The sequence below is a fragment of the Patiria miniata genome, unplaced genomic scaffold (genome assembly GCF_015706575.1).
Source record: "Patiria miniata isolate m_02_andy unplaced genomic scaffold, ASM1570657v1 HiC_scaffold_24, whole genome shotgun sequence".
Lineage (NCBI taxonomy): Eukaryota > Metazoa > Echinodermata > Asteroidea > Valvatida > Asterinidae > Patiria > Patiria miniata.
In genome coordinates, this window is record NW_024037063.1 from 20,928,604 (window position 1) to 20,953,413 (window position 24,810).

Consider the following 24,810-nt stretch of genomic DNA (forward strand, 5'->3'; position numbering starts at 1 on the left):
AAAAAGTGTTACCTCGGCATAATGCGTGGTGTGATTCCTGGTGTGACCCTGACCCCCTTCTCACGCGATTCAGTTGCAGATATTTGAAGGAAATTGGAGTTCGGCGCGGCTTTTCATTAGCCAGTTCGAAAACTATGTCGTGAGAACGAAATGTGAGGAGGGTAATTTGGGTCCCAGGCAATGACTCGATCCCATGAGGACGCATCAACATTCCTAGGTGCATTGCTTAATTGCTGAACCTAAATCAAAAAATGACCGTTTTTCATTGTCATGTTCTTGTAAAACAACACTCTGAAATGAAGCAACTAACCGTTTATCGCTTTCAACAATCAAGAAAAACAACAAAAAGGTCACTGTTTTTTGTGACCTAATACCGTTTGACCGTTTTACAAAACTGTAAAACGACAAAACGGTCAATGGTTTGTTTACTTTTTTTGTTTTGAGGAAATGCAAAACGGTAAAACGAAATAACGGTATGTCCCGGGATTGTTGACTGTTTTTGTTTTTGAGGAAATCCAAAACGGTAAAACGAAATAACGGTATGTCCCGGGATTCTCGTTGCCCTCCTTAAATATGGAGCGGAGGCAGAACTGTATTAACGGCTTTGTTTCTTCAACCAAGCGTCTCATTAAAACTGCCGTTGAATTGACATGTATTCTCACGTGGGTATCTTACTGAATTGTGTACATGGGCATAGTACTGATATACGTAGTTGGGTATTTTTATTGACATGACCATGTATTCGTACCTTGGCATCGGTGTGTCTCGCAGGCCACTGTCTCCTCTCGGTTGCCTTCACAACCACTGGCCGGTATGACCAGACCTTCGATGAGGAGTTGACACTCTCTGATCCTTGACTGCTCACCTAGGCCGCAGGTAGCCGAGCATTCACCCCAGGCTGACCACTCTGTCCACCGGTCCATTGGGGAGTAGGGAGTCGTGGGCAAAGGTGGCTCTAGGTTTGTGAAAAAGAGTACGTGGAAAACAACCATGCAGATGATATACATACGACCTCTTAATGGTTTTGGCCTGTCAACATCCAGATGAAACGTCACTGCTCGACAGTACTTAAAGACACCTTTAGAACTAATTATTTGCATTCCACTTAAATGTTCTTTATTCTTCCAGTACACGTACCTGAACGTAAAGATGTCTTTCTGCCGACTATTTTTGTCAGCAGACGTAACATTGTGGGCGACGTCATGGTCGTGGTAGATGGCGCATGCGCAACCCCAGCTGTCGAGGCAAGAGTCAGAACTGTGTCAGTGTTATAACACCTGGAGCGTTCTTTGTAACGTTAAAGATTGCCATTTTATCTGGTAAAAAGAACTGTAAATGAAAACAACACTTACTTGGAATTTGTGGTTTTGTACTGTGGGACTGCAACTCCTCTGATGTCATGAATGTCGCATTTGGCGCATGTGTAGTACCAGATGTCTTGTTCGCCCATTCCTTGACTCCGTTCAGAATGTCTTCCACGAAGCCAAGCTGCTCAACTGCCTGCTGCTTGGCTCCTTTGTCAAGGGACTTAGAGAGCGCCCCCACCCGTTTGATGTCCGCCCAAGGAAGGTTCATGTTCACGTTGCCAACCAGATCACGCAGCGTGTCCAGGAACGACTCCTCCTCGGACGCAGTAGAGAGCGGTGAGGTTACCGGCGTAGTGGGGCTCCCTTCCGTCGCGGTCGGAGCCGGAGTTGTTGAGTGCTCCGCTAAAGTCGAAGGAACCCCTAATACTGTAGTGGTTGGAAAAGGTAGGGATGTGGCTGGATTTGCTGTAGCGTCCTTGAGTATATCCCAAACAAAGTCCAGCCCCTCCTTCAACTCTTCCTGCGCACCTTCGTCTTGTTGCTCTTCAGTAAGGGCCCCTAGGCGGCTGACATCATCCAAGTTGACGCCCATTTCGATTTGGTCCCTCAATTGCAGGAGGGTATCCAGAAAGGCTTCAGCATCTGTTTCAGTGCCTGGTGATACTTCAGTGGTCTCAGTTGGTGAGACCCTGCTCTCCAGAGTTACTGGGATTACCAGGGGAATAGTCCGGGCGACTTGCTTTGTAGATAGCGGCTCATTGGTGTCGTAGGCCGGTGTGAGCTCTTGTCCATAGTGCAACCCGTGATCGAGTTTCGCAATTTCGTCGAATAAAAATTCCTCGTCTGATTGTGTCAGGTTTGCAAAGACTTCTGCAATTTCTTGCATCTCTTCAGCATCATAAAACAACTGCCCCTGGTTGAGCGGAGATGCTTTGAAGAGAATGTCCAGTAAGGCCTGGTTTCCTGCAAACTCTTTGCTGGTTAAAGTCGGGGTGCTTGCTGTTGTCCCTCCCTCTGGACTGGGCGTCACCGTCAGAAACCTGGTTGTCTCCGTCGAGTATTGTTCAGGATTCAGAACGTCATTAAGATGGTCCAGCTCTTCCTTTAGAATGTCGCCACGCAATTTCCCTTCTTTCGCCAAAATTTCCTCAAGTTTTTGCACCTCCAGGCCGTTCTCGTTCATCGTCTCAGTGTTGGTTCTTCCCAGGTTTGCTATCAAATCCAGAAGCTGTTGATTTTCAGGCTTAAAGGTGGCTTCGTGCCTCACTTCAACCGTAGGGGTACTGACTGAGGCAAGAGCAACTGTTGCCTCAGAGAGCTCTGGTGGTGCAACACTTGTCGTTACGGTTTGAACTGTGGGTTGAAGTGTCGTAGTTCGGATCAAAGCTTTGCTCATCAGGGCACCGATATCATTGATTGCTTTGCCTAGATCCTCCCGGATGCCTAGGTTACTTGTTTTCACAAATTGATCGACAAGGTCGACGTCTTCTTTAAAGTCACTTTGAAGACGACTCTTACTGATATTCCCTATTTCTTGTAGAAAGTGCATAATAAACTTTCCCATAGCTACTGGTCCTGGAGTAGGCACTACAGATGTGGATATGAGCTGAGCTGTTGGTGTAAGTGGTGTGCTGACTTCTTCAGTCTCCGTGATTCCGGAAGGTTCGGAAACTGTAGGTGAAAGGGAAGGCCTCTGTGGGGTTTTTGCCGTAGGGGGCCCTAGTGGTCCCAAGAGGTGCTTTATCTCATCGCTCAGGATGTTTTTGTCTAGCTCCTTTACTCCCTTCAAAACGTCTTGGATGTTCTGAACTTCCTGTACATTTTCAGCTTTATCCTTTCCTGCCAAGGCTGAAATCTCATCCATCAAATTAAGCATAACTTCATTGGCATTGGTGGTTGAGGGTGGTGCAGCAAATTTTCCAGATGTCAGAACAGTTTCCATCTCCGCGAGTGTGGTACCAAATGATGTGGGAAGACTTGTCTGCTCAAAGAAAATGTGTTCAAGATGAGCCAACTCTTCCTTCAAAATGTTTTCTTTGTCCAACCCCGCGGATTTCAATACTGTCTCAAAGGACTGGATGTCTTTCGTTCCCTGGAGTCGCATTTTTTCCTGTGCGATTTCTTCAATAACATCGAGCAAAAGGTGATCCTTTGTCTCATTCGTAATTGGGCTGGGAAGACTTGTCGAAGGTGAGACAGACACTAGTTTACTCGTAATTGCAGACGTTGGCGTAGGAGCACGTGACAAGAGGGGCCTCTGTTTAGTGGTAACACCAGCCGGCTGCAAGAGTCTCTCGAGGTGCTTAATTTCATCAGGCAAGATTTCTTTGTCTGACTCTTTTACTCCTTCGAAAACATCTTGTATGTTCTGAACTTCCTGTACATTATCAGCCTTATCCTTTCCTGCCAAGGCTGCAATTTCATCCATCAGATCAAGCATGGCGTCATTGGCATTTGTGGTTGAGGGTGGTGCAGAAAATTTTGTGGGGACACTTGTCTGTTCAAAGAAAATCTGTTCAAGATGAGCCAACTCTTCCCTCAAAATGTCTTCTTTGTGCAGCCCCGCGGATTCCAAGATTGTCTCAAAAGACTGGATCTCTTTCGTTTCTTGGAGTGGCATTTTTTCTTTTGCAATGTCCCCAATAAGATCGAGCAAAAGATGATCCTTTGTCTCATTTATTATTGAACTGGGAAGACTTTTCGATGGGGAGACAGGCGTAGAAGCAAGTGACAAGATGGGCTTCTGTGAGGTGCTTACAACAGCCGGCTGTAAGAGTCTCTCGAGGTGCTTAATTTCATCAGGCAAGATTTCTTTATCTGACTCTTTTACTCCTTCGAAAACATCTTGTATGTTCTGAACTTCCTGTACATTATCAGCCTTATCCTTTCCTGCCAAGGCTGCAATTTCATCCATCAGATCAAGCATGGCGTCATTGGCATTTGTGGTTGAGGGTGGTGCAGAAAATTTTGTGGGGACACTTGTCTGTTCAAAGAAAATCTGTTCAAGATGAGCCAACTCTTCCCTCAAAATGTCTTCTTTGTGCAGCCCCGCGGATTCCAAGATTGTCTCAAAAGACTGGATCTCTTTCGTTTCTTGGAGTGGCATTTTTTCTTTTGCAATGTCCCCAATAAGATCGAGCAAAAGATGATCCTTTGTCTCATTTATTATTGAACTGGGAAGACTTTTCGATGGGGAGACAGGCGTAGAAGCAAGTGACAAGATGGGCCTCTGTGAGGTGCTTACAACAGCCGGCTGTAAGAGTCTCTCGAGGTGCTTAATTTCATCAGACAGGACGTCTTCGTCTGACTCCTTTACTCCTTTGAAAACATCTTGGATGTTCTGAACCTCCTGTACATTATCATCCTTATCCTTTCCTGCTAAGTCTGCAACTTCATCCATCAGATCAAGCATGGCGTCATTGGCATTTGTGGTTGATGGTGGTGCAGAAAATTTTCCAGACGATAGAGCGGTTTTCATCTCCGCAAGTGTAGTACCAAATGATGTTGGAACATTTGTCTGCTCAAAGAAAATTGGTTCAAGGTGAGCCAACTCTTCCCTCAAAATGTCTTCTTTGTGCAGCCCCGCAGATTCCAAGAATGTCTCTAAAGACTCGATCTCTTTCGTTTCTTGGAGTGGCACTTTTTCCTGTGCAATATCCTCAATAAGATCGAGAAAAAGGTGTTCCTTTGTCTCATTCGTAATTGGGATGGGAAGACTTGTCGAAGGTGAGACAGGCACTAGTCCACTCGTTATTGCGGATGTTGGCGTAGGAGCAGGTGACCAGAGGGGCCTCTGTGAGGTGCTGACACCAGCTGGCTGTAAGAATCTCTCGAGGTGCTTAATTTCATTAGGCAACACGTCTTTGTCTGACTCCTTTACTCCCTTAAAAACATCTTGGATGTACTTAACTTCCCGTACATTATCAGCCTTATCCCTTCCTGTCAAAGCTGCAATGCCATCCATCAGATCAAGAATGACTTCATTGGCATTGGTAGTTGAGGGTGGGGCAGCAACTTTTTCAGACGTCAGAGCGGCTTCCATCTCCGCAATTGTGGTACCAAATGATGTTGGGACACTTGTCCGTTCAAAGAAAATGTGTTTAAGGTGAGCCAACTCTTCCCTCAAAATGTCTTGTTTGTGCATCCCCGCGGATTCCATGATTGTCTCCAAAGACTCAATCTCTTTCGTTTCTTGGGGAGTCATTTTTTCCTGTGACATATCCTCAATAAGATCGAGCAAAAGGTGATCCTTTGTCTCATTCATGATTGAACTGGGAAAACTTTTCGATGGCAAGACAGGCGTAGGAACACGTGACAAGAGGGGCCTCTGTGAGGTACTAACAACAGCCGGCTGTAAAAGTCTCTCGAGGTGCTTAATTTCATCAGGCAAGACGTTTTTGTCTGACTCCTTTACTCCTTCGAAAACATCTTGGATGTACTGAACTTCCTGTACATTATCAGCCTTATCCTTTCCTGCCAAGGCTGCAATTTCATCCATCAGATCAAGCATGACTTCATTGGTATTTGTGGTTGATGGTGGTGTAGAAAATTTTCCAGACGTCAGAACGGTTTCCATCTCCGCGAGTGTGGTACCAAATAGTGTAGGGACACTTGTATGCTCAACGAAAATTTGTTCAAGATGAGCCAACTCTTCCCTCAAAATGTCGTCTTTGTGCAGCCCCGCGGATTCCAAGAATGTCTCCAACGACTGGATGTCTTTCGTTTCTTGGAGTGGCATTTTTTCCTGTGCAACATCCTCAATTAAATCCAGCAAAAGGTGATCCTTTGCCTCATTCGTTATTAGGCTTGGAAGACTTGTCGAAGGCACAAGTCCACTCGTTATTGCGGACGTTGGCGAAGGAGCACGTGACGAGAGGGGCCTCTGTGATGTGCTTGCACCAGCCGGTTGTAAGATTTTCTCAAGGTGCTTAATTTCATCAGCCAAGACGTCTTTGTCTGACTCCTCTACTCCATTTAGGACATCCTGGATGTCCTCAATTTCCTGTCCACTCTCAGATTTGTCCTTCCCTGCCAAGTCTGGAATTCTTGCAAGTAGATCGAGCATGTTTTCATTGGAATTAGGGGTAAACGGGATAGAAGACTTTGTAACTCTTTCAGCCTCTTCACGTTCCATTGGAGTACTTGGCTGTTGGATATTAAAGATGGCTTCAAGATGATTCAGTTCATCTCTCAAAATGTCTTCTTTTTCAAGTCCTGCAGCTTCTAAAATCATCTGGAGAGGCTGAATCTCTTTGCTTTTTCCCTCCCCCGTCATTTGTTCTTCTGCAATGGTCTCAATAAGGTCCAGCAACAACTGATCTTTTGTGTTATTTGTTATTTTACTGGGAAGGCTGGGATGAGTTAAGATTGGCTGACTCGTTGAAGGTATGACAGTTGGGGTTGTGATATTTTGTTCCAACAATAGTTCAATCTGCTTAATAGCATCTCTCATAAGGTCCTTGCTAGACATCTGCTTTGACGTCTCCAAGAAGCCATCAACCAGATTGAGATCTTTGTGGAGTTCACTGTCAAGACTCTCGCGGCTGATGAGTTCGGTCCGATTAAGCAGATCTAGTAGGTACTGTCCGGGGATTGTTGGCTTGGCAAAGGGAACTCTGACTTTTGATGGCACTGTCACCGGTGTTTCCTCTGTGCGTCCTGTAATCGGCGTGGAAACCGGAAGGAATGACTCTATTAGCTCTCTGAACCCCTCGCCAGTAGCATTGCCGCTTATCTTGGGAATGTTTTTGAAGATTGCACTGATGCCATCTAACTCTTCCCTTCCTCTTAGAGTCTCATTCTCTGTGAGTCCTACGATCTCTTTCACTAAGTTCAACATTTCCAATGCGGCAACTGGTGATGTGGGCACCACAGGTACTTCAGTTACTTCAGCGGTGCTTGGTGCGGATGTTGGCTTTGTCAAACTTGTGGAGACAGTTGCCAGGTTCAGCAACTGATTTAGGTGATTAATCTCGTGGTCAAGGACGTCTTTTCCAGATTCTCCCACGTCCTCGAAAAGCTCGTCGAGCTTCCGAATCTGAAACTGATTTTCTTCCTGCTCCTGCGTAGATTCTTCGAATTTCGCTATCATATCCAGGAGAGCTTCACCTTCACCAGTTACGGAGGGTGCTGTTGAGGTGCTGACTGTTGGGCTTGTGAAAGCAGGCGAGCTGACTGTAGCCGTCGACACTGTCTGAAACGTAGTCATTGGCTGCTCAGTCAGAACTGCAACGGTGCTTGGCACGAGTAATTTGAGCAATTCATTTACTTCGTTGCCTAGAACCTCCCTGTCCGATTCTTGAACCCTGCCTAGAATGTCATCGATGTCATCTATTTCCTGTCGATTGCTGATTGTCTCATTCATCACCGGCACCGCTATCTTGTCCATGAAGTCCAACACCTCCTCATTTTCCACCACTGACATGGGCGTTGAGGCAGCTGTTGGTAGAATTGTTGATGACTCCTTCGTCCCTGTTTTGGGTGTTGTAACTCCCCTCCCAGGCATCGTATGAGATGGCTCTGTAGTTGCACTGGATGTTGGATTCAGCAACTGGTTCAGATGGTTGACTTCATGGCTTAGAATATCTTTGTCTGACTCCTTAACGTCGTCGAATAGGTCGCTCAAATCTTGAATCTGAAGACGATTACCCAATTCTTGATCTCTATCAACTTCTTGGAGGTTTCCAATCATGTTGATAAGCAATGCTCCTTCTGCTAACGTTGACTGAACACTTGTTGTTGGAGTAGGAATTTGGGAAGTTAGGCTCGCGGTTTTAGGTGTGACCGGGAAACTTGTAGGTGAGGTGGACAGTAAAGTGGCGAGTGAAGTCTGTAATTTCTCGGATGCAACAGTAATAGGCACAAGTAACTGTAGTAATCGATGAACCTCATTGCCAAGAACATTCTCGTCCGATTCTGCAACACTTCTGAGAATGTCGTTGATATATTTTATTTCTTCTTTACTTTTCATCTTCTCATTCATCTCCATCCCCGTTATCTCGCCCACAAAGTCCAACAACCTCTCCTTGTCAAGCGCGCCAGAGGGCGTCGTAGTTTCTTCACCATAACCAGTCGTCAAAGTTGACTCCATTTTTTTCGTGGATACTGTTGCTGGATTCAGCAGCCGACTTAGACGATCGATTTCTCGATTTAGCTCGTCTTTGTTCGGCTCTTTGACATCACTGAGAAACTCATCCATTTCTTGAATATGCCGGTTGTTTTGCTCTTTTTGTTTCCTTCCGCTTTCGCCAAGTTCATCAATCATGTTCAGAAACAATACTTCTTTATCTTGGGTAGAACTAACCATGTCTGTTTGAGGAACAGTCGGGGAAGTCGTCAAATTCTTCGGCATAACTGTAACCGGTGACGTCTGCAAAGTGGAAGACGCAGTACTGGGAATTAGTAATCCGAGTAACTGCTTGACCTCATTGCCCAGAACATCCTTGTCAGCTTCCCCAACCATTTCTAACAAGTCATGGATGTTGTCCATCTCTTCTTTACTTCTTGCCCTTTCATTGACTGCCAGCCCCGATATTTCGCCCAAAAAGTCCAGCACCTTTGCCTTGGCAACCGTTGTAGTTGCAGCTTCGCTGGGGGTCATTGTGGAGGATGACGCCGATGTATCTGGAGACGCAATGGTAGGATTGAGCAGACGATTCAGGTTGTTGATTTCATGCCCGAAGACGTCTTGATTTGACTCCAATACCCCATTAAAAAGCTCGTTCAAGACTTGGAGATGATGGTTTTCATCGCCGTGTTTTATCTCGAATTCTTTGAGGCTGTCAATCATGTCAAGAATAAATTTTTCCTCATTTGGACTCGTAGTTAGTGGAATTGTCTCATTATACACCGAAGATGGTGCCTCCATCAGGTCATCAATTTTGTCAACAATTTTGTTGATGACCTCACTCGGTATTTTGGTATTGGTCTCAAAGATATCAGCCAAGGCCTCTAGGTTGTCTCCCAATCTATCCTTTACGTGTCCTTTGTCGATCTTTTCTGTCTTGTTAGAGTAAGGAAGAAGTGCCGAACTTGCAGTCAGCATTCTGGCTGATGTTGGTGCTGCACTCTGGTCAGCAGTTTGTGGTTTTTGGACGATGTTCAATATTTCACGTAGTTTATCGATATCTTTTTCATTATCTTCTCTGAAATCGGATAATTGGCTTATTTCATCCAGCAGTGAATCCAAGTCCGGCATCCCGCCCTCGTGTGTATCCTGAACATTATTAATCAGGTGGAGAAGATCCTCACCGTGAAGCTTTGACAATGCCTCTGATGTGGTTGTCACTGATAAGGACTCCGCGTCAGCTGACGGAACTTCAGAAGGCTGCTCTACTTTCTTTTTTGCCTTATTCAATACGCTGGCAAGCTCCTCTTCGTCTGACGTTTCCTGGACCGTGTTAATCAAATCTGCGATTTGCTCAGAAGGCAGCGGTTCGACTTTGTCAAATGACACACCGGGTTCTTCTACGGTGCTTCGCAGGAGATTGGGACCCGTTGGCTTTAATTTGACATCGGTTGGAGGATAACTTTCAGCAGGCGTGACTGACTCTTGTGCGGAATAAGAAGTGAAGATTGCTGATTCCTTGCTTTCTTCAGGTACTTTCTCCATAGTTTTCACAATCGAAGCACGGGTGGCTTGTGGCGGTGCATCTGATTCCACTGCTTCTTCAACTTCTGCTTTACTAGTTGGAGCATCTGTTAAAGATATCCACTCTTTGATTACTGCTTCTGCCCCTTCTGTATTGCGAGTCGGAACCCCTGTGGAAGACATCGACTTGTCTGTAACTGCTTCTTCCCCTTCTGTTTTGCTACTGGGTACTTCTGTTGAAGGTATCGGCTCCTCTGTTACTGCTTCTGCCACTTCTATTTTAATAGTTGAAGGTATCGGCTCCTCTTTCACTGCTTCTTCCACTTCTATTTTAATAGTTGAAGGTATCGGCTCCTCTCTCACTGCTTCTTCCACTTCTATTTTAATAGTTGAAGGTATCGGCTCCTCTCTCACTGCTTCTTCCACTTCTATTTTAATAGTTGAAGGTATCGGCTCCTCTGTCACTGCTTCTTCCACTTCTATTTTAATAGTTGAAGGTATCGGCTCCTCTCTCACTGCTTCTTCCACTTCTATTTTAATAGTTGAAGGTATCGGCTCCTCTCTCACTGCTTCTTCCACTTCTATTTTAATAGTTGAATGTATCGGCTCCTCTCTCACTGCTTCTTCCACTTCTATTTTAATAGTTGAAGGTATCGGCTCCTCTGTCACTGCTTCTTCCACTTCTATTTTAAGAGTTGAAGGTATCGGCTCCTCTGTCACTGCTTCTTCCACTTCTATTTTAATAGTTGAAGGTATCGGCTCCTCTGTCACTGCTTCTTCCACTTCTATTTTAAGAGTTGAAGGTATCGGCTCCTCTGTCACTGCTTCTTCCACTTCTATTTTAATAGTTGAAGGTATCGGCTCCTCTGTTACTGCTTCTTCCACTTCTATTTTTATAGTTGGGACCTCTGTTAAAGATATCCACTCTTCTCTAACTGCTTCTTCTCTTTCTGTTTTTCTATTTAGTACTTTTGTTGAAGGTATCGGCTCCTCTGTTACTGCTTCTTCCACTTCTATTTTACTAGTTGGAGCCTCTGTTAAAGATATCCACTCTTCTCTTACTGCTTCTTCTCCTTCTGCTTTGCTAGTAAGTACTTCTGTTGGAGACATCGGCTGTTTTGTTACTGCTTCCTCTACTACTATTTCACTAGTTGAGGTTTCTGTTGACGATGTTGTTTTTTCTGCTACTTGTTGTTTTTCTTCTGTTTCGCTACTTGGTAATTCTGTTGAAGACATCGGCTCTTCTGTTACTGCTTCCTCTACTTCTTTTGCACTATTTGAAACTATTGTTGAAGATATCGACTTCTCTATTTCCTTTTCTTGTTTCTTTACTTTTTCTTTTTCCACTTCTGTTTTGCTAGTTGTCACTTCTGTTGAAGCTAACAACTCTTCTATTCCAAGATCCAAGATATCCAGTTCAGTATCTAGAGCTGTAGATTGAGTTCCTGTTACAAGTTTATTTGTAGGATTTTGGTTGGTTATCACAGAAGGCAAATTTGACGATGGTGAGGTGTTTTCCAGCTGCAGCAAATCGTCTAAATTAACGACGTCTTCCTTTGGAAGTTCCTGAATGAAGTTTTGCAGCAATTGCACATCCCCGGAATCGTCAGCTTTGTCTGCTTTCGATTTGGCCTTGCTCGCCAGCCTGAGTAAGTGCCTTACATCGTCAGAATTTCCAATTTTGGACTCTCGATTCTTGGAACTTGCTGGTGTGTCGGAGAGGAATGATAGAAGATCGGCTGCTCTTGTTCGGCGAGAATCTCGAGCTAATTTCCGGTTTGTCGTACTTGACCTTTCATCCCTGATCCCATTGGTTGTTCCATTCGAATCCCCGCCATCTTTCAAAGTCAATAGTGTTGTGTCTTTTAAGTTTACAGCTTGGCTCTTCTTACATTGCTCAGATCCACTACTGCAGTTCCTGACACAGTCACAAAATCTCACTTCTGTTTTCCGTCCTCTGCAGTCTTGTGAACTAGCAGTGCTGTCTCCTCCCACATTGCAGGTACGGCTGCGGTTTGACGTCACGATGACGTCACGGATCTGACAGGATCCACTTAGGTTGCATGGTGACCAGGTTGACCATTCTCCCCAGTCCGCGCCGCCTGCGACTAACAATACAAACATTGTAGAATATTATTCATCTTAAAGTGTGAAGTGCACCTTTCATTTTTGGCAATAGTGTCTCTTAAATATAAAAAGAGATCATTAGGTTTGAAACCAAACTCTCTGGCTGAATCGGAAAAGATACAGAAAACTTTCATTTGTAAACGAGTCACGTACGTCTCGTAGATATGAAGGAAACACAAAATATCTTACTTTACTGATCTGCAGTAGGCCTAAAAAGGTTTCTCTTGGACACTTGCTTGTATCGTTCAATTAGCCTGCAAATAAACCCCCTCTCCTCACCCTCCCGCCCCCCCCCCCAAAAAAAAATAGAGAAGAAGAAAAAAATAGTAATAATAAAAATAAATAAATAAATAAAAAAATAAATTAATTAATGTAAATCAATCGGTTTCTACTTGGTATGCGCATGCACGACTGTCCAGTTCGAGATCGTAGTACAGAGCATACAAGGGTTGGTTCGTGGAGAAAATAATCTTTAAATTTAGGGAAGTGAGTACTTTTTGGCTTGGGGAAAAGAAGGGGTTTTTATTCTCTACGATCATTCTGTTTACACATCATCAAAGAAAGAAACATGCATGATCCAGGATATCAGGCTGAATACAGGATGAGTAAAGAAAAATCGAAACCCAACTATTGGGACCATTGTTTTATTAAAGATTTGCATGTAGCACTTTCAAAATGTAGGATATAAAAACTCAATTCATAAAACTGTAAGCAAAACTACTCCTTATTTAAGATATAATTGTTCCAAAATTATAAAAATATAAATACTTCAGGATATAACAGATAGTATGATGCAGTTTTTGACGTCATTGATGAAGTATTTACCCGGGAAATACACGTCAAATTTCGAGGAGAACACTGTTTACCTACATTTCGTTTTTAATTAGGCTTTTATTAAAACGTTTTAGAGAGATGTGATGCCGAACCGATGAAACAAAAGTGACATTTCATTGTTCATCTTAAAGCTAAAGATATTGTGCTCGGCATTACCATGGTTATGTAGTTATCACTTATCAGAATTCGATAATAAAGACTTAAAACGTTGACTCATGAATATTCAAAAATATAATTCGCTGTCTTAACAGACTTCGACGCCAGATCGGGCGCAAAGCCATGCAAATCTGAAAGCCACCGCGCGCAGTGGTCTTTGTTGGAAAGTATTCATGGTATTTTGCCACCAGTACGGGCCTTTATCACGCGTCTAACCAGGAGTTGGGCGAGTCGTTAATCCTTGTGTGTACGATCCGTGATCAAGCCAAGCCCCTTTAGAGTGTCTTCAGTATTTACCCTTGCACCAATCAGGTTGACTTCATATATATGAAATCAAGTGACGTTTTTAAATCATTGATTGGATAACATTTTTTCCAAAGGCATTTATCAATGTTAATTGTAAATTTTTGTCTGGAAATATTGAAATATTGAATTGAGTTTGTGGATGATGGATATTTAATACTCGTGTATTTAAAAAGTGGTTGGGGTACAAAAATGCCCTAGAAAAAAATTAAACAACGCAACTTCTTCGGAATTTCTTGAGTTATTGCCAACAACGCTGTATTGTCCGTTGGCTCAATCGGATTTTTGTTCACGGTTAAACACTAAATTGTTCGGTCATATTATTCTTGTTGTTTGGCGATTTCTCGTGAAATTAATCTGGCAATCGTGACACATTATGAACAATTAATCGCCGGAATTTCGATTTAATAAATTCAGTATTTCTTGAGATATTGCCCGAACCATGAGTGTCTTCTTTTTACTCAGTACTAGTGAGGCATCTGTGTTGACGCTGTTTCGGTAGTAGTGACCACAGTGCGTGTGGCGCGCCTTCTATCGAAAAAAAAATAGTATTTAACCGCTTGGTACATTTTTGTCTCCGTGCGTTAAAAAAATAGAGAGAAAAGTGTAAATGAAAAAAGTGGTTGGCGTAAAAAATGCCCTGAAAACAAAATTGAACAAAGAATCTTCTTTGGAATTGTTTGGGTTATTGCAAACAACGAGTGGTTTATAGTATTGAACGTTGGCTTATTTGGAATGTTGTTCACTAAATGGTTCAGTCATATTATTATTTTTGTTGTTGTTTGGGGAGTTCTTGTAAAATTGTTCTGGCGATCGTGACATGAATAATAATATGACCGAACAACTGAGTGTTTTAACCGTGAACAACAATCCGAATAAGCCCACGTTCAATACAATAAACCACTCGTTGTTTGTAATAACCCAAAAATTTCCAAAGAAGTTTCTTTGTTCGATTTGTTTAAAGGGCATTCTTTTACGCCAACCACTTATTCCATCTACACTTTTCCGTCTATTTTTTTTTTTACACACGGAGACAAAATGTACCAAGCAGTTAAATACTATTTTTTTTTCGATAGAGGGTGCGCCACAAGCACAGTGGTCACTACTACCGAAACAGCGTAAACACGGATGCCTCACTAATACTGAGTAAAAAGAAGACGCTCATGGTTCGGGCAATATATCGAGAAATACTAAATGTATTAACTCAAAATTCCGGCGATTACTTGTTCATAATAGGCTATGTCACGATCGCGAGTTAAATGTCACGAGAAATCGCCAAACAACAAGAATAATATGACCGAACGACACAGAACAACTTACACAGCGTCAACACCGATGCCTGACTAGTATTGAGTAAAAAGAAGACACTCATGGTTTGGGCAATATCTCAAGAAATACTGCCTCACTAGTACTGAGTAAATTAAAAGAAGACACTCATGGTTCGTAGTGCCATGAGCGAACTTAGAAATAGGCTAGCCCATGGTTGGACTCCGTTGTAGGATGGGTTGTCCTATTATCGCGGTACTTATCACGCGTTTCTCGTTCGGAATAGAGATTGCCCACTAACCTTCCCGAATTGTCCTGTCTTTTGTGAAGTGTAACTCTTCCTTCTCAAATTAATATAAAAAAATCTGACAGAGGTGTGGTTTATTCCGTGTACGATGCCTGTGAAAATAGACATGCTCGGAGTGTGCGAACGGAGGCGGACTCAAAGTGTTTTTTATAATGATCTCAACTTTTTTTTATTCATAGTTAATGTTTGATCAAAACATCCCCTGAATAAAGTCTTACATTTATTAACGTTGAAGTTGATTAAAGACTATATGTCTGCAGGATGATTTCTTAAGACCCTGCCCTTCCCCCGAAAGGAGAACACAAATCACTGAGGCAAGTCTACTGATTGGCGATTGGGGGCGCCATTCACTTTACACGGTGTGCCGTTTTATTTTTGTTAACGCGCTGTGCTTAAGTTATTTTGATCCCGTAAATGTTTTTACGATTTCGCGGTGCAAAATCGTCCTTCGACTACATTTTACATTTGCAGCTGAAGAATGGGAACCAGACAATGGAACTTTTATGGACAGAGCACCATTAAAGATTTATGTTAAAATATAGACGGTACCTTTTAGCAGACACAGTGACTGAGGGAAAATGTTTATAAAAAATCGTTAAAAGTCCCGAACTGAGACACAACATTGTTTAATCGTCCTTTTTATACAACTCGGCAAAAAGTCCTTAATGACTGGTGAACTGGATAAAAATCGCCACTTGAAGGAGTTTTGGCAACGCAAAAAGAGAAATTTCCCATGCCGCGATAATAGGAATGCCGCGATAATAATACTTAATAGGGAGTGCGACTAGGCCTGTACATGCAATGAAGACGTAGTCCAACCTGGGCTAGAAATAGGCCTTCCTTTAATTAAATTAATATATAGGCCTAGTACTAGGCCAAGGTACACAAGGACACACTTCTCCTAGCACGGTGGACTCCCTTACCGCAATACGTTAAGGAAGGAATGCAATGAAGAACAGAAGCCGTCCAACCTGGGATAACACTTCTCCCGAGTTTGAGGCCTGTTGGTTTCAGCCTAGGCCTAGCCTACCTACATCAGTACATGTACTCACCTACTCCTAGAACTATGAGGCTCCGCGTGAGCGGAGCACGCGGAGCCTCATAGTTCTAGGAGTAGTACTCACCTGCAAGTATGGAGGTAGAAAATTGCAGGCAAATGAAAACAATGTGGAGTCTCAGCTGGTTCGTCATTGTCCTGTGCTTCTACCTTGAACACTGAACCGTCCCTGACAATCGAATTTTCAAACATACCCGCCAAAATTTAAACGATATGTTTCGTTGCGACCAACGCCGTACGAGTCGATTGGCGGACGCCATTTGTAAACGTCTGAATGTACGGACGTACGTGTAGTAACATTTCACCTTGTGTTTTGTGCACATTATATAGTGAGCGCGCGTGACGAATGCAAGTTTCTGTTTGACGCGCGCAATTTGGAATAATTAAAAAAACGCGCTACGCGCACTCTTATCTTAGACAAACGTCGTTGGTGCTGTTGCTAAAAAGCCTACATACCATTATGTTCATAAAACCATCTTTTTTATAAATAAAATAACACATTGAATAAAATAACACATATGGAATTCAAACTGTAACCTTTCTCTTCAATGGACGCACATTTGGGTGCCAACAACCGGCAAAGTGACGACAACTACTCAAGTGACGACACCGTTAATTCAAAAGCGCGCCCTCCCTCGTTCACTTGAAATAATTTGTTTATGAATGTCACTGGTATCCGGCGGACCAAGGGCATTGTTTTCTACTTCCTAACCGGAAGGATACCAGTGGGATCTATTTATGCACCTGTTTTTAATTCCAGCTGATGCAGAGGCCTAGGCTAGGAATGTGCTGCAATGTTTATGTAATCAAGAGAACGTGGGAACGGTGGGATGTGCGCTTCAATGGAAATCTACTCTAAATAAACAATCCACTTATCCAGCTCAGCTCTCATAGGAAAAGGGTGTTGTTGCATAAAGAAGCCAGGATCATGAGGATGAAGTAGGGCCCCATTATCGATCATCAAAGATGTAAGTAGTTGCCTTGTTTTAACATTTTGCATTTCTTTTTATTTTAAATGAAAATAAGCCTTTACGCAAGTTCAACTGCGCGTGTGCACGACCATCAGTTACCATGACAACAACAGTTTATAATTTTTTTTTATGAAATATAATTATAAACAAAGCAGATGAATGCACGCAAAGTCAATGGGGGACATGCAGGAAGAAGATGGGAGCTTTTGTTTGCATAAAATTGGAATCAAATTTTGCATTTACTTTAATTTTTAAAGCAAGAATGTGCTCGTATGTGGCGAGTTGTTTATCTCTCAAATTTCAAAACTAATCGTGAATCATGATGTGCACACATGCATTGAAATTGCGAAAAGACTTGTGGTTTTGATATTTTGTAAAGCGTTTTGAGATTTTTATGGTAGAACATTAATATTCAATTTTTAATCTACATTCTTTTAGTCAATGATATTAAGCCGGAGAGATCTTACAGCGCCTTCTTTGACTATAGATGAGTACATCATAATGATTCTATATTACTTGTACATGTATAGTGTATTATAGCCCGACTGCGTCTGGCCGTACAGTACTATCGCAAGCTCTGTAGTACGGCCAGACGCCCGATGCTTCCACAGAGACTGAATTTTGTTGGCCGCCGATGTAGCGATTTTGCTACATCTTTCGATCGCGATTATCTTTTCATCCAGGACACAAATTTCCAAAGTTAAGGTTCGTAGTCGTAGAGCAACTCATACCTTTTCGAAAAAACGTTGTTTGGTCTCAATATTTTCATCCGTCTGGCCACAAGACGAATTTCAGTCATCAAATTCCACAAATATCGTCCCCCATGCGATCCCCCATGCGATTTCAAAATGGCGGCCGCGCTGTAATGTATGTAATATGCAGGCACCCCGCGCAAACTCATGAATATGCATAAACAGTCTGTGACGTATGACCTCGTGTTTTTTGGACGTGCGTGCAGCGGGGCCGTACGTCCAAAAACACGAGGTCATACGTCACAGACTGTTTATGCATATTCATGAGTTTGCGCGGGGGCGCCTGCATATTGCATACATTACAGCGCGGCCGCCATTTTGAAATCGCATGGGGAATCGCATGGGGGACGATATTTGTGGAATCTGATGACTGAAATTCGTCTTGTGGCCAGATGGATGAAAATATTGAGACCAAACAACGTTTTTTCGAAAAGGTATGAGTTGCTCTACGACTACGAACCTTAACTTTGGAAATTTGTGTCCTGGATGAAAAGATAATCGCGATCGAAAGATGTAGCAAAATCGCTACATCGGCGGCCAACAAAATTCAGTCTCTGTGGAAGCATCGGGCGTCTGGCCGTACTACAGAGCTTGGGATAGTACTGTACGGCCAGACGCAGTCGGGCTAAGTGTATTACAACATTTTTTGAGCAGCAGATGACAGAATGAATGGCGCTTCTGATAAAGTGACTGAGCGATTCCAGGTACAAAACTACAATACCCCTGTCGCGCTCATCCTACATATTCGTTTTTGGTTTTTTCATCTCAAAAACTAAGAATATTCTTCTTTTATTTTTTTAATTGAATCATACATTTATTTGCAAAGTATTACATTGTCTTTTTTTTTTTGAATTCATGACTTCGGAGGATTTTTTTAAAGGGAGATACATGTAGGGCCTAAAGTCCGAAATTAATTGTAAATAGTCTGATTCTCATCTCGTGGATACGAAGTCACAACAACAATGTTGGCGTGGAACCAGACTAAGATTTGTCAAGGTTAAAACACAGTCACTGTGCATGTTCAGTGCCGTGCCGACATAATACATCAATTACTAGAAAGCCGACGCTGGCTAAATATCCACTGCCTTGTTTTTATAGTAAACCCACAACTATTTGGGATTTTAATGATGTTCAAAGACACTTTTATTATTGGATTGGTATGTACATGGTGCGTTTGTTTATGGTGTAAATCGAGGACACACACGTGCAACATCTTCTATGAGTCGAGGTCAGAAACCGAATCAAGGACTCCTCGGTTAGAGAACGTGTACAAAACTAATGAGAGTTGTTGCAATAAAGTAAAGGAAAAGGGAAAAGGAACAAAAGAAAATCCTCGATTTACACCATAAACAAATGTGCGTGTATGTGTAGTTGTGTTCACGTTGTTTGTACACTGTTCACACTTTTTTTTTCATGTGTATTGTACACAGCTTCATGTATGTACTGATCCAACAAACCCTACCGCCATGAACAAAGAAAGTGTGTATCAATATACATGTAAGAAAATTATCAGAACATTCACAATGTAGGTCATATCATCAAGTTCTGCATAATGTGTAATTCTCGAAATCCGTTAATGATCAGATAATGTGTTGCAATCTCCATCTGGCTAGTCTTAATCCGAAAATTCGGGATACATGAGATTGAAAGTCCCAAACTTAAGGTATTGAAAACATACGAGAAAATAGACTGGCACCTGAAACAACCAGTCCAACAACCCTTCAGTACTGCATCAATCAACTGTGACTGTGCCAAAAGAAATATCTGGCATGTGTGGAACTAGTCTCTATTTCTACACATTTCTCCATAGTGAGCCACCAGACTAATGACAACGAATGAAGAGGTCAGTCTTTTCAAACAGTTGGACCATGGTTGGACTTGTAGGCTTACAAGTCTAGTCTTTAGCCTCATTTTAAAATCACTTGAATTCCCTCCCATGTGCAAAATATTGAAGGAAAGTCTCCTTTAAAAATTGATTTGAGTCTGCAAACTTGGTTGTTGAAATACTGAGGACCTTTTCTTTGCCCATTACAATGAACATTTTGGAGAATTTTGCTGGCTAAAGAGTGAGTAAGTTAGCCTGATTTCGTTTTGCATGTTTTTTAGCACTCAAAGTCCCAGTCTGGCTAGCTCTATGCTTAGTAAACCAAGAATGTTGTTTACTTTTCAATCTCAACTATCACTAACACAATGTGACCTGTCCATTGTACCAGGGCATTGACTGTAGGTCCTACATGTACACTGGACTAGGGATTGTGATCATAGCTGGCTACAGTCCTTTATATGGCTGTGATTCCCCCCCCCCCCCCACTCCCACCCCACATCCACCCCCATCCTTATTAATGCCGTCGTCCTCCAAGACTGGTTATGCATAGCAAACTACACCCCCCCCCCCAACAATTAAAATATCATTTGTAATTATTCTAATAATAAACGATTCTTGAATGGCAAATTACTAAGTACCCAGGTAACAGGGACAGGAAAATGTCACACTTTGGACCCTAAAATTATTGAATAACCCTGGAAAATGTTCACTTGTACCATGGAGCTATAAAACGGATAGCTCCATGCTTGCGCTTCTACTACATGTACCCGTATACTCTTATGAGTGAAATCGATGTACCGTACGTGTCGCATTTTTCTTTAGACTGTTTGAAGACACTGCACTACTACAAACATTGCCGCACTTGGCAGATTGACGTACCCACCAACTGCAATCAAATTAAATTCCAAGAGTCCTCTGTGTTTATTCACGGACTCTGAGAAATCAAAGATCCCTCAAATGAAAACATGCCCACTTGATCTGTCCTGTGGCATCGCTGTTCAAACGATTGCTTTGATAAGACTTGGGTTTCTCTGGGGAAAAGTGGAAGGAATATCCAACGAATTGGCCATGATTGTCTGGGTTCAACTTGCAGATTGCATTACAGAGTTTATAGTCTTGTGAAACCCTTTGCAAATAGTGTGAATTTTTATTTATTTGTTTATTTTTATAAGACTTGACGAGGATTTTTTTCCTTGGAGGAAAATTGTAAGGAGTATATTCAGCAACTTGGCCGTGATTGTCTAGATTCAACTCGCAGATTGCAAATGATTTAAAGTCAAAAAAAAACCAACATTTAACAAAATGTTGTTTTTGTTTGCTAGTTTTTGTTTCTGTTTGTTGTTGTTGTTGTTGAATGTTTTAGGGCCCCTCAGTTGTATTGCATATTAAAAGTGTGTGAGGATAAGTTAGTCTTTATTCAGTTAATGACTTAAAAAAAAATTGATCCTCAACAATCCAACCCAACCCCACAACCACAATTTGAATGTCCCTTAACCCAGAACATTCATGTTCTTCAAGAATTCAAAATTGGACAAATAAAAAAATGTGTCAACAATCAATCAGTAGTATGAACAGAATTAACAATTGAGAGTGATAGATTGATGAGTTTGAAAAAATCTAATTATTAAGTTTGCTGGCCGTTATATTGACAATCTATAGATGAGCTTTAAAACCTTATTTTTTAAGGAAAAAATAGACAATGACATGCAAATGTGTCCAGGATTAAAAAAAAAATGAAACCTGCTTGAAATGAAAAAATCTACAAATTCTGAGATTGAATGAGCTAGTTTAATTAATTTCTGTATAAAGTTGAATGTACATCTCGTTTAATGTTCAATCAGAGTCTTTATATTCAATTTACCAAAAAAAAAATCAAATATTTTTATTGTGTATTTCAAAAATGAGATTACGAAAAGCCTGGCTATTTGCCAGACCTTAGGCAAGGCCCCCCCCCCCACTTCTCCATCCTTCCAGCAAACAAGCGCAAAATGAAAAACAAATAAAACCTGCTAAACGTAGAAAGCACACTTCAATCAACCCATGGCTGTTATCCAATCAAAACTAATTCATCCATTGATTAGAATAAAGCACACCTGGGCCTAACACAACGGAAACCACGCATGCAGCAGAGCGCTGCATGAAAACGCAGTCCGGAGCCACTCTATGCAAAACGAAACTACATATCGTTCGCCTCTGTTCCTCATTGTGAATTTGTCTGGTTGCCATGGCGTTTGCCAGAGGGGTGTCTCCGTGTCATCTCGACACTTCTCAGGGATTCAAACACGTCTTATTTTTCATTTATGAGAAGAAATTGTTCGTAACTGTACACAATTAGGCCTATCATTTTTCAATTTATAGCCAATTCAGAGGTCAAATGGATTAAACGATGGATTAAAAAGGTCCTTTTTCCCATAAGAGTGTGTCGATCATGTACGTACACTACTGAATGTCTAAAAAGAAAAAAGGCATTTTCTTTTAAATACTAGAAGAAAATATTTTGGGGTACAAGACAATACTTAAAGGGCCATGTGATGAATTTTTTCTGAGGAACACATTTATGATTTTGTGCAATTTTCTACTCCTTAATTGTATGAAAACTATTTGACATCCCTTTTTGGATAATTATATTAAAGGGAAAATACAACATTTGCAAACATCAAAAAATAAAACTACCAAATCATTTTGAAATACCTTGCTGGACTGTTAGTGAATGACAGTGTAAAGCATCCTGTAAAATCATGGCACCTGGTATACTGTCATTTTCAAGAAAAGTGGTATTTTTGTATCAATTTCCAACGCTGGTCGGCCGACCAGCGTTGGAAAAAACTGGCTTTTTTTTCAAATCCCAATTGACCATCGCACTTGTTTGCAATCGATTACACACCTATGAACGGTTACAAGCCAGCTAGACTGGTTCCCTGACCTTTGTTTTGATTGTTTTTCTTGGTTTTTATAGCATTTTCGAACCCAAAACCTCAAAAAAGTCAGTGTAACTATATTTGCTATATATTTCCAACCCTCCAATTCCATCCATTTCTGAAAATTACAGCAAAGGCAAATGATGTATATTCCCTTTAAAAAGTGTATTTATTAAAAAATGTTCGATGCTTTTCCAGACAACTGAGGGCGCTGCTCCTGTGATGTCTTTTCAGGAAGACACTGTTCAGTTTAGGGTTTTTCTGTTCAAACTGTGAGCCCAAAAATTGTTCATTGAAAACGTTTGTTAGAAAAGCTTGCTCATTGGCACATTGCAATGTAATGACACAACAGCGAATCACCAAAAGAAAAGAAAATTAAAAATATTCTGGCAACTTTTGGTGCTGAAATAGCTGTTACATGGAGGTTTCTGCCTGAAATGACATCACACTTTTGCTCGTGACTATGGAAATCGCATTAGCATTAAAAACCAAAAAGGCACCAAAATACCCTTCAAAATGGCAAAACAAAAATTGAAAATAATGTTAAATGGGAAAAATAGGAGCGTTTTCCCTTTCAGTTGCTAACTTGTTGATCTTATATGTTTAAAATGCTGAGGCGCTTGCATTAGTTTGCAGAAAGCAATTAAAATGCAAGCTCTACACACTCTTTTAATTTGCTTACATGTCAGCTAATAAATTATGAAAAGACCTAATAAATTATTCGAGAGGTCCAGTTCAGCCGTTTGTTTTACAAGAAATAAAAGGATACACGTAGATCTATACGTGTAATTGATTCAACACACATTGTATCAACCTAAATTACATACTGTACGTGTGCATTTAATTAAGGCAACTACAATCCAATACATTTATCCATTTTGCAGAAAGGTTACAGTGTTGGAAGCCTTGCCAAGAGTCCTCATCAAGCTGCTTCGTCCGGCCTTTCGGGTCGCTTGTCGTTCTTCCTCGCGTCAGTTTTTCCTACGCATCATTGATTAACGGAGCGTGGAGAAGCGCAAGACAGTATCCAGGGGTCTGCGGTCGTCCCTGAACCACTCAGGAATCGGCGGTCGAATCGCTTCATCTCTCTGTGCGAGAAGACAGGAAATTCATCACTCTCTTTCGTCTCTCTCTCTCTGGGAAATCAGCTACCGGCGAATGAGCCGGCCATCTTGAAAAGCTGGCTGGGAATTATAAGGTGAGGTGTTGCCTACAATCATGACAATATGTACATGTACTGTACGGTACAACCGTACAAATGCAGTAATGAATTTGGCGTTCTCAGTGTGTCAGTGTGATGTACGTAAATTGTATAGCTTTACGATAGAGGACACGCACACAAAGGGAGAACAAAAGATCCTTTCAGTCCTCGAGCGTTGGGTCTTTTGTTGAAAATGGTCCTCAATCGTACAGTTATGTGCTTAGTCTATGGGAGAGTGTTATATTACAGGGACAAAGGGAAACACAAAGCATTGTCCTCTGGCGTATAGAAATTCACGACTGTACTGACATGTTTGTTTTTATCAAGTTGTGACAGATTTTTTGTTTTCAAATGTGGGTCAGTTTTATAAATTTAGGGTCCAAAGTGTGACATTTTTCCCGTCCCTGTTACCTTGGTACTTTGTAATGTTCCGTTAAAGTATCATTAAGAATGACTTAAAACAATTTGTTTATTTGTTGGGTAAGAACATACCCATACATGTATTTTGCTATTTATAATCACTCTTGGAGGACAACTGCATTTATAGGAAGTGCATCAGAATAATCATAGATGTCAGATGTAACAGGAACAGGAAAAAAATAGACTTTAATTATGTTCCTGGAAGTGGGTCATGGCCATGTCCTTCGGATTCTTGAAATTTTGCCAGAATTGAGTTGCGATAAGGCCAAAAAAAAAAAAAAAATGCTCCTGCTTCCGATTACATGACATTCGAAAACAGGGTAGGTAGGTCATGTACAATGTAAGTAGGGAATTGTTTTTTCGCCAATTTTTTTTGTGTACGATCATATGGAGGTGCCTGCATGTAGTCAAGGGTAAGAGGTAGAAATTGATGGTTTTGGGTGTTTTTTCCTGATTTTTCCCATAAAAAAAATTAGGGTCGAACTATTTTTTGTTTTTTTGGCGTAATCGAAAAAATTCTGAAAAATTGGAAAGAAAAGAAATTAACCCACAAAAGTGAATGTAACCTCGGCATATGTAGCCCCATGTTTGAAGTTTATATTTTTTTTTTAAAGCTTGAGTTCGAATAGCTAAGGGGGTACTTGTAATTCATATACTCTACACAGGATGTGATGTAAACAAACTCAACAAGAATATCAAAATATTTACACGCAATGCTTCATGCATTTTGGGAAACTAATTTATGATGTAATTTTTTTTTTGCCATCATCGTTTAT

The 24,810-nt window shown here is 41.5% G+C and overlaps 2 protein-coding genes across 2 annotated transcripts in view; one reads left to right on the forward strand and one right to left on the reverse strand.

The window, feature by feature from the left end:
• LOC119732714 overlaps window positions 1-16,246 on the reverse strand; it is a 34,757-nt gene extending 18,511 nt beyond the window's left edge. Inside the window, exons 1-4 of the mRNA XM_038206358.1 lie at window positions 16,015-16,246; window positions 1,353-12,005; window positions 1,138-1,236; window positions 749-955 (exon numbers count right to left, since the gene is read on the reverse strand). Of these exons, the coding sequence (XP_038062286.1) occupies window positions 749-955; window positions 1,138-1,236; window positions 1,353-12,005; window positions 16,015-16,081 (11,026 nt within the window). The 5' untranslated portion in view covers window positions 16,082-16,246. The remainder of the gene's footprint in view (window positions 1-748; window positions 956-1,137; window positions 1,237-1,352; window positions 12,006-16,014) is intronic.
• A 450-nt stretch (window positions 16,247-16,696) lies between these two features.
• Window positions 16,697-24,810, forward strand: part of LOC119732715 (endothelin-converting enzyme homolog) — a 67,194-nt gene continuing 59,080 nt past the window's right edge. Inside the window, exons 1-2 of the mRNA XM_038206360.1 lie at window positions 16,697-16,915; window positions 23,298-23,611. The gene's annotated coding sequence lies outside the window, so the exon portion shown is untranslated. The remainder of the gene's footprint in view (window positions 16,916-23,297; window positions 23,612-24,810) is intronic.